This window comes from Vombatus ursinus, unplaced genomic scaffold (assembly GCF_900497805.2).
Source record: "Vombatus ursinus unplaced genomic scaffold, bare-nosed wombat genome assembly UNPS02005316.1, whole genome shotgun sequence".
Taxonomy (NCBI): Eukaryota; Metazoa; Chordata; class Mammalia; order Diprotodontia; family Vombatidae; genus Vombatus; species Vombatus ursinus.
Genome location: NW_020945094.1, coordinates 18,179 through 28,226, shown reverse-complemented (window position 1 = coordinate 28,226; position 10,048 = coordinate 18,179). Strand labels below are relative to the sequence as shown.

Here is a 10,048-nt window from a genome sequence, read left to right as displayed (position 1 = left end):
AGATAAACAATTTCAAAAGTCTTAAGAACTCTGATCAATGACCAACCTCAATTCCAGAGGACCAGTAAGGAAGCATGCTACCAACCTCCTAATAAAAAGGTGATGAACTCTAGATGCAGAATGAGATATACATTCATGTATGTGGTCAATGCAGGAATTTGTTTTGCTTGCTTTACCTATTTGTTACAGGGTCTTGTTTTTCTTTCTTTTTTTTCCCAATAAAAGGGAGAGACTAGGGTAGGAGAAGGGGGAAAAATGATCATTGAAAAAATAAAAAGAAAATTTTTTTAAGAAATGCTAAGAATGCCCAGGGGAGGTAGAAGAAAAACTCTCCTTCTCATCAAGCACCAGGCCAGTCAATGACTAATGCTTTCCTGGCACCTTTCTCACCAGTCTCTCTGGACCTCTTATGTCAGTCATCTGTTTAAAGATTTTTTTTTCCCTAAAGTTGCCAACTAAAGAGGCTCATTAACATCTTTGAAATATACCTCCCTGGGGCACTTTCACATCTTTGTTCAATTGATCCCCTAGTGCCTATTTTGAAAATAGATAATAACAGGAACCACTCTAGTTAGCATAGAACCTGCCAAGGAGCCTATAAGCTGCCTGTGGAGGACGGGAGCATCAATTCTCCCAGAACAAAAAGAATCCAAAAATAGTCTCTCCTTTACACTCTCCTTTCTCTCTAACAGTATCTGTTTGCCTACTTGAATAGATTTGGCTGTCCTACTCTGAGTCAGTTAGATGTTAGATTAATAGTGGGGAGCAGAGTTCTAATAAATGTCCCTAAGATAGCCATGAGGTCTAGTCAACTTAACTTCAAAAATTTATTGAATTCAATTGGCTCTATTCCTTTCCTACTAGACCCCTGAAAATTGATATGCTTCAGAAGGAGATAAAGAAAAATATGATACATTTGATACCATCTTGTCATTAATGCATGACCACTCAGATTTGATTCACAGCTCAGAACACATAGGATTAATACCCCACTGAATGTATCTAGGCTATGAGGAATATGAGTTTATAGCCTTGTCCCACTTCTACCCTACTGTTGCTCTTTCAGGACAGTGGAAACAAAGATCCATGTGGATTCCTAAAAAGAAGTACCCTGCTGACAGCCAAAGACCCAAGGTTTATGGCAAGAGGAATGAAAAGTACTGCAATACCAGGTAAATAAGTATTGTTAACTACTATCTTATAACCTGTATGTGTCAGACCAGTGACTATCAGTGACTGTTACAGAAGAGAAATCAGTAAAAACAACCCATACCAGACATCCTTGCTTTCTAACTAGATATGCACAGTGATGCAAGCAGGATTGGGGATTCTACAAGATCATAAGATGGAGCTACTAAAGGGATTCTGGGTCCTGAAACACCTTTCCTAAGGGTACATGTCTATTTTAGGAAAGGTCATTCTCTCTTAATGTAGGGCTATCTCCTCAAGCACAAGAGCCCTAATGCTGATTATTCCTCTTCCCCAGTAACTACTGAGAAAACTATAAAAGAATGGGGAAACCAAAAAAGTCAAAGACAGAAAGGTCCCATGTAAACCAAAATATCCATAGCAGCACTTTTATGTCAATTAAAAAAAAAACAGGAACAAAGTGGATGTCTCTCAGTTACGAGGTAACTGAAAATAAATCATGGTACCAACCAATTTACAAACATTTATTAAGCACCAACTATGTGCCAGGCACTATGCTAGGTAATGGAGAGACAATGAGAAAAATGAAACTGTTCCTGTGCTAAGGGGGCTTATATGTTATCAGAGGAGACAATAGGCATAAAAATAAGTATATACAAAATAAATGCAAGCTAAATTGGAAGGGGATGGGCTAGGTACTAAGTATCCCAGGGGATCAGGAAAGCCTTCCTATAGAAGGTACAGTTTGAGCAGAATTTTGAGCAGAAAGAGTATTGGTGTCAGAGGATGCAAATCTTTCCTCCAATGCTTACTAGCTATATGTTCTTAAGCAAGTCATTTAACTCTGGGCCTCAGTTTTTAACATGAAGACAAATGAAGAGAAATGGACCAGAATGACTTTGAGATCCAAATATCAAGATTCTATGAACATTTCATGGATTCTAAGAGGTGGCAGTGAGAGAGAAGTACATTCCAAGTACAGGGGAACAGCCAGTCCACAGTCTCAGAGATGGGAGGTAGAACAGAAGGAATGCAAGCTGGGCAGAAATATAAAGCAGAGGAAGGTAATAATGTGTAATAAAGTTGGGAAGGTACACCAATGGAATGAATTCTTGCTGTCCTATAAGAAATGGGAAGATTTGTACGATGTAATGCATGGTGAAATAAGAGAACCAGAAAAATGTGATATAACAAAAAATGAAACTGAACACTTGGTAATTATACTAGCCAAGCTTGGCCACAAGGAAGAGTTGACAAAATATATCTTCCTTCATTCACTGCAAAGGTGGGGGACTTTGAGTGTGGAATATCACACGTATTTTGCCATACCTGGCAAACACAGTCAAGGTGTTGGTTAGTTTTGCTGAAATGCTTATTTCTCTCTATTTTAATCTTTATTAGAAGTGATGCCTCATTGGGTAAAGGAAGGGAGAGAGATTTACACAAAAATGAATATGATATTAAAAAAAAGGCATCAATAAATTTTTTTTTAAATTAAGGGATGGGGAGAAGAATAAAATGAAAATGAAAAGAAACCATGAGTGAAAACCACCTCTGGCCACCCCCTTAGCATTCCTTGGGGAATTAATTCTTCTCCTAATCAGTAACTGAGCCTAATAAATAGCTTTGCAGATTCTGAATACAAATAAGAAGCATGTACCCATCTACACATTTTAATTATTTGGTGGTGAATGAGTCCCAGTCATGGACAGGAAAAAGCTAACTCCTGACCTGTTCGTGAGTCCTGTAATTCTCTGCTGACTGGCAGAGTAACATTCAAGGCCCACTGGAAATTTATTCTCTGAAAGAGATGAAAAGAAGGCAGAAATCAATCAGTTACCTTAAAAGTATTTCTCATAGCCTGTCTTCAAGAAGTTTCCATTTGTTCCTGAAGAGAAGAAACCATTTTGTTACTTGCTATGTATGTGACTTTAAACAAAGTTCCCTCATCTCACTGGGCCTCAGTTTCCTCTTCTGCAAAATAAAAGGGTTAACCAAGTCTTAAAATCCTATGAGGGGAGCAAGGCAACTTAACTGGAAGAGGAATTTAACTGGAAGTGTAGTGATATATAGTGTAGAGGAAAAAGGAAATAAAAGAAAGTAGACATGAGAAAAAGTCATTCATTTATTCATTTAGCAAGCATGTTCAGTATTTATGGTTATGCACTGTGCTATTCAAGGAGGTGACATTTCAAAACAAATAATTTTTTTTAATGCCATCTCTACCTTAAGGAACAGATGATCATTTTAATTGTAGAGATGGTGGTTAAATAACTATTATCCTTTATCCAACCTTGATTTTCTTTCACAGAACTTGAGCAAAAGTCTCCTTTCCTCACTTCAAGCTACACTGCTCCCAAGGGCTTATTCCTAGTCTCCAGAAGTTCAAACTAGTTTAAGGTAAGCTTTATCAAAAGCCTTTGTAGCTTCTTACCAGCTGCTTGTTATGAGCTCCCTAACAAAGGTTCTCTGGCTGCCACTGGCTTTCCTCGTTAGCAAGTAGTGTTCCATTTTCTTGCTACACAGTCTCTCCATCTTCATTAGGAAAGGGAGAACTTCATGAATGGGGGGGAAAAGTGTAAGATCTCTCCTCCAATACCCCTCTCTCCCAGATACTCTTAGTTTTTTCACCTCCATATCAGCAGAAAGAGAAATTAGAATTACTTGCAATGCTTATGCTTGCCAACATGAAAACATTTATGGCCTTTTTTCGATCCAGTAGGTTCCCTGATAAGAGAAATGATTATTAATAACCAATGATTTGGGGAGATCCAGAGTTCCCTCTTTTTTCTATAGTCTTCATTTCAAAGTTCAGTCTCCTGGAGGACATTACTGATAATAAGATTGAATTACTGTATTTCACCACATAATTATCACACCTTTTTTTTAGTCCAAAATTGGTTTATAACCTTTCATCACATAATCATCACATGGTATGACTCTGTTTGTCATGCCACTTAAAAGGTAAATGAAGTAGCAATGTATTCACCAGTGGCATGCGAGCCTAGAATTCTCAGCACACTCACATTCTCAGTATTCAATTTTAATGTATATTCACAGGTATTCCATGCATCAAGTATTCCATGCATCTTAATATTGCACCAAAGACAGATTAATAGTAAATTATTTTTAAGTAATGCCAGCATAATTTTTAAGAAAGATTCACATAATGGTTGTACCCCACTTGAAAAAAAAAACTGGTATAAAATCTGCAAAATGATTGTGTGAAAACTAGTATAAAATCTGCAACCATTATGTGGTGAAGTATAGTAACTGTCCTCAATCTTAGTCAGACCCCACCCAACTCTACAAGAAATTTAATCCCCTTGTGTTCTATTCAGGTTTGGGTGGGGATAAATTCTTTGATTAGATTGCCCAAGGCTGGAGGTAATTCAAAAGTAAATTATATAATCAAAGTTCATTAGAACAGGCCTAGCTCACATTGTAATATTCATTCTCTCATTACTTGTTACTAATTCTAATTTACTAATTACTAATTAATGATGATTGCCAGCTTCTAGAATGCTCACTTTTCCAAGGCTACATAAACCTTGAGTCTGCAGCCGTGAGGGTCTTTGGCATTTGAGAGTTGCCACTGACCTCTTTTATTGAAATGCTAGCACTATTAATCAAATGACTAATTACCCAGAAATTATGTCTCTTGAACTTTTTAAACATCACACTGTCTATTTCTATTTGAGCAGAAAAGGTACTTAAAGCACTAGCATTTAAACTTTTTAAGTCCTTAGTTTAGTTTTGTGTGTACAGTTTCCTAAATGGTCTTGTTCATGACCAAAAATCTTTATAGCAGGTCATTTTGTAGAGGGATTGAAATTACCAAAACATTACACTCAAGACTTTTTTATAAGGACTGTTTATACTTCTAGATGAATGTTATATTTAAATGGAAAATCTAAGAAGGGTCTTAAACATATTTAAAATAGTTTCCTCACAAGGAGGGTTTGGTACTGTACAAATTGAGTTTAAAGAGATACAATGACATAAAGAACTAAAGCTCAGAAGAAACATAAATTTGGGAGCCAGGAACAAAGAGGTTGCATTCAAAGCCATGAGACAGAATCAGTTTAGTATGGGAGACAGTGTAAAGAGAGAACAGACAATAACTGAAATTTGGGGAAATAGTCAGAGTTGGGGTGGGGGATAAGAGAAAGTTGACCCAACAAGTAAGACAGAAAAGCAAAATGAGAGAAGCAGGAGGAAAACTAGGAAAGTGAAATGTCATGGAAGCCAAGGAAAGAAATGGTTTTAAGGAAGACACTAGGCCAGGGGTAGCCTTCTAGGTCCTTAAGTGTAGCCTTTTGACTGAGTCCAAGTTTTACAAGAACAAATCCTTTTATTAAGGTGATTTGTTCTGTGAAGTTTGGTTTCAGTCAAAGGGATGTACTTGAAGACCTAGAGGGCCACAATTGGCCTCAAGGCTGCAGGTTCCCCATCCCTGCACCAGACCTGTCTCCCATATATAAAATGAGGGTGCTGGATTAGATAGCCTCTGAGGTCCTTTCCAACTTCTGATCTATGATCAAATGAAGCTTATGGGCCAAAAGGACTTTTAAGAAGGCTATTGGACTTGCCGATTAGGATGTTACTAAAGGACTTGAAGAGCGCAGTTTTTTGTTGAATCATAGGGAGCAGAGGCCTGCTTTTTTAAAGTCTAAGGAGAGATTAGGTGGCAAAGAAATGGAAGTAGTTGTAAACCATCAATGTGAGATGCATGTATCCATCCCTAGAGAAAGAACTGATGGTGTCTGAATGGAGATTGAAGGATACTTTAACTTTCTTTTTCTTTCTGTTGAGAATGGATTCAGAGTGGGATTGGGAAGAGGTGGGAATAGAATAAGCAAGGTTTGCAACAACAATAATAGTGAGTATGGTAATGAAAAGGAAATGTGTTATTATCTTTCTTCTAGTCCAAACCAATAACTCATCAGTGCAGGGAGCTCCCAGGTAAGGAAAACCCTACTCCCATGAAGACTACCAATTTATCTACAATTTGCAGTATTGAAGAGTTGCCTGGGGCACTGAGAATCTTTGTTCCAGAAGCAGAACCTGAAATCAGATCACTCTGACTCCAAGATCTGAGCCATGCTATCTCCATTATCATTTGCAGGGTATCATAACTATCATCTATATATAGTAAGTTGAGAATGAATGGGAATGGGAATGAATTAAAAGGCCTACATTTGAGTTCAAAAATTGATCTATACAAGTATAGGATAGAGAGACATGGTTAGATACCACTCAAAAAAGCAAGGGGAGGCAGGGCAGGGCTAGACTGCTAGCTCAATGTGGATCAATCTTTTGACCTGGCAGCCAAAAAAGCTAATATAGGTTTATGTTTCATGAATGGAGACACGGCATCCAGGAAAAGGAGGGCAAAATCCGGATAAAACTTGCTATGGTCAGACCTCATCTAGAGTTTTGCATTCAATACTTGCCTCCACATTTTAAGAAGCACATTAACAAACTGGAGCACCATAGCATGACCAGGAGAGAACTAGAGACCAGGCTATGTAAAGAATGGTTTAATGGAATAGCATATGTTAAACCTGAAAAAGAAAGCAGGGGTATATAATAGCTGCCTTCAAATATTTCAAGTTTGGGGGCAGCTAGGTGGCACAGTGGGTAGAGCACCAGCCCTGGAGTCAGGAGGACCTGAGTTCAAATCCAGCCTCAGACACTTGACACTCACTAGCTGTGTGACCCTGGGCAAGTCACTTAACCCCATTGCCTAGCAAAATACAAAATATATACATATATATATTTGAAGTTTTATCACATAGAGAAGGAATCATCTTTGTTTTGCTTGGCATCAGAGGGCACAAGTAGGAGCAAAGGGTAGAAGCTGTACTGAAGCACATTTCAGCTCAATGTAAAAGTCATTTGTTTTTTAAGTTGATGATGTACAGGGCAAAGTGCACAGTCTAGTGATTGGAGGTCCTAGGAGTGAAAATATTAGGAAGATTGTTATTGTATATGTGGATAAACCAAACTGATATACTGGAGTGGGAACGTCACCATGTAGTAACAAAATCCAGGGTGCAACCATGACTGTAGGTGGTTGATATACAGTATAGGTGAAAATCAGAGGAGTTGAATATGTAGGACTATGAAGTTTGTTTGAGTCACCATTATAGATATCTCCAGGAGTTTGAGTATAGAGAAAAACAAGAACCAAGTGGCAAAATTATCCAGGAAGATGGAAGTGGGTGGTACAAAATTGCGAGCATGACTTTAAAAAGATGATAGTCAGGGGGCAGCGAGGTGATGTGGTGGATAGAGTACCAGCCTTGAAGTCAGGAGGACCTGAGTTCAAAACTGGCCTCAGACCAAAACACTTGACACTTACTAGCTGTGTGACTCTGGGCAAGTCAGTTAACCCCAATTGTCTAAAAAAAAAAAATTATAGTCAGGCAGCATGTACTGTAAAGTTGATGGTTCTTACTACCCCAATACACAATATCAAAATGATTTCCAAATCAGTTGGTTCAGAGAAGGCTCAATGGGACGAAGTACAAGTTCTGAGCCAGAGGAGTTAAAGAAACCAATCTTTTCTGACCTGCAAATATGGACTTGGTGAAGATAGATTAGTAGCAGCAGAAACAGCAACAGTAGTGGTGGTGGCAGTAGTAGTAGTAGCAGTGGTAGTAGTAGTAGTAGTAAGTAGTAGTAGTAGCAGCAGCAGCAGCAGCAACAGCAGCAGCAGCTAGAATTTATATAGTGCCTTAAGGTTTACAAAACACTTTGCATACGTTGTCCAATGTGATGCTACTCTGTGAGGTAGATTCTATTATTATTGCCATTTTACAGATGAAAAAAACTGAAACTGAAAAATTTTAAGTAATCTGCCCAGAGCTATACAACTAGTAAGAAAGGATTTGAACTCAAGATCTTCCTGACTCAAAGTTCAAAGCTCTACCTACCATGTCACTCGCCACCCCAGAATTACAGTGCAGTGATGGGTTTAAAAATGAAAAGAAAGGAGCAGGGAGGTGGTACAGTGGATAGAGCAAGGGCCATGAAGTCAGGAGGACTTGAATTCAAATCTGACCACAAATCTGACCCTCTGTGTGATCCTGGACAAGTCATTTAACTCCAAATGTCTCCAAAGGAAAAGGGAAGAAAAAGATGGACATGCAAAATAAAGGCAAGAAATCAGCAGTTGCTCTGGGAAGAAGGGCTGAGAGAAGTATGGGAAGAACATGACATGAAAAGGTCCCTAGGGACAAGCTGTCTTGTACAAGGTATGCTTCCTAAGGGAAATGGAATTTGTGAGGAGCTGTCCATTAGCCTAGTGAGCAGAGGAAATACAAATGAGATGATTCCAGTAGCTCTCTCAACTTTTCTCTCCCAATCTGACTTCCTCTCCTCCTCTCCCAGCTTCTCCACAGATTTCTTTCTTTTTCACCCTTAGATCCAGCAAAGTCAGCAATGAAAAATCTCACGACACTGACTGAGTTCACCCTTCTGGGACTGACAGATGCCTCTGAATTCCAAGTTGCAATATTCCTCTTCCTCTTTTTCACCTATATGTTCAGCATCTTTGGCAATCTGACCATCATCACCCTTACCTTGCTGGATTCCCATCTCCAGACCCCCATGTATTTCTTCCTCCGCAATTTCTCCTTCTTAGAAATTTCATTCACGTCTGTTTTCACTCCCAGACTCTTGTTCAGCCTTTCAACAGGAAACAAAACCATCAGTTTTGCTGGATGCTTCACTCAGTACTTTTTTGCCATATTTCTGGGGGCAACAGAGTTTTACCTTCTGGCTGCCATGTCCTATGACCATTATGTGGCCATCTGCAAACCTCTGCATTACACAACCATAATAAACAGCAGAGTCTGCAACCAACTTGTCCTGTGCTCTTGGCTGGCTGGGCTCTTAATTATTTTATCACCAATCATCCTGACAAGCCATCTGGATTTCTGTGCATCCAATGTGCTAAACCACTATTACTGTGACTATGGGCCCCTCTTGCAAATTTCTTGCTCTGACACAACCCTCTTAGAGGTGGTTGATTTTATTCTAGCACTGGTAACGCTTATGATCACTCTTGTGCTGGTGATTCTCTCCTACACAAACATCATCCAGACCATTCTTAGGTTTCCCTCTGCCCAACAGAAGAGAAAAGCCTTTTCCACCTGTTCCTCCCACATGATCGTTGTCTCCCTCTCTTATGGTAGCTGCATCTTCATGTATATTAAACCATCAGCAAAGGAAGGTATTAGTTTCAACAAAGGAGTAGCTGTCCTTAATACCTCAGTTGCCCCCTTACTTAGTCCTTTCATTTACACTCTAAGAAACAAGCAAGTGGTACAAGCCTTCAAGGACATGGTCCGAAAAATCATGAGTATTTGAGGAAACACATAATTCAAGCCTAGATGGATAATCTACATAAAATATGTAAGATTCATTGTCTCCCTTATGACATTTCATACTAACCCTTGATCCCCAAGTCCTTCAATTCTATAATCCAAATCTTCTCAAAGTCACCCTTATCACATTCTCCCTCTACTAACTATGAGAATGTTAATGCATTGCTCTTGGAAATAATGTATAAGTTTGATTTCCCAAATTATCAATCCCTGGCCTCACTTCCTTATATGTTTTGCTGCCTCTTATTAGAATGTAACCTTCTTGAGGGCAGGGACTGGCATTGTCTTTGTATTTGCATTCTCAATCTTAACACAATCTTAATTGGCACACAGAAAGCACTTTTTTCATTCATCTATTCATTCATTTATTCATTCCATTTACTTCCTCATTCTAAGTCTGCCTTCTCCAAGAAATAGTTCCTAATAATGAGTATAGACTGGATTCCCAGCAAGTACAAATACTTTTCACCGTTCCATGTATGACCATTGAAAAGAAAAACACT

General features: G+C 38.8%; 1 protein-coding gene across 2 annotated transcripts; it reads left to right on the top strand.

Moving 5' to 3' along the window:
* The first annotated feature begins 5,053 nt into the window (after positions 1-5,053).
* Positions 5,054-9,528, top strand: LOC114032463 (olfactory receptor 6C4-like). 2 transcript variants are annotated; one of them, XM_027847777.1, is made up of 2 exons: positions 5,054-5,071; positions 8,593-9,528. In XM_027847777.1, the coding sequence occupies exons 1-2, from the start codon at positions 5,054-5,056 to the stop codon at positions 9,526-9,528; spliced, it is 954 nt and encodes a 317-aa protein (XP_027703578.1). The 2 variants fall into 2 exon arrangements, with proteins under 2 accessions (XP_027703578.1, XP_027703579.1); XM_027847778.1 differs by lacking the exon at positions 5,054-5,071 and having other exon boundaries at positions 8,581-9,528.
* Positions 9,529-10,048: the final 520 nt, after the last annotated feature.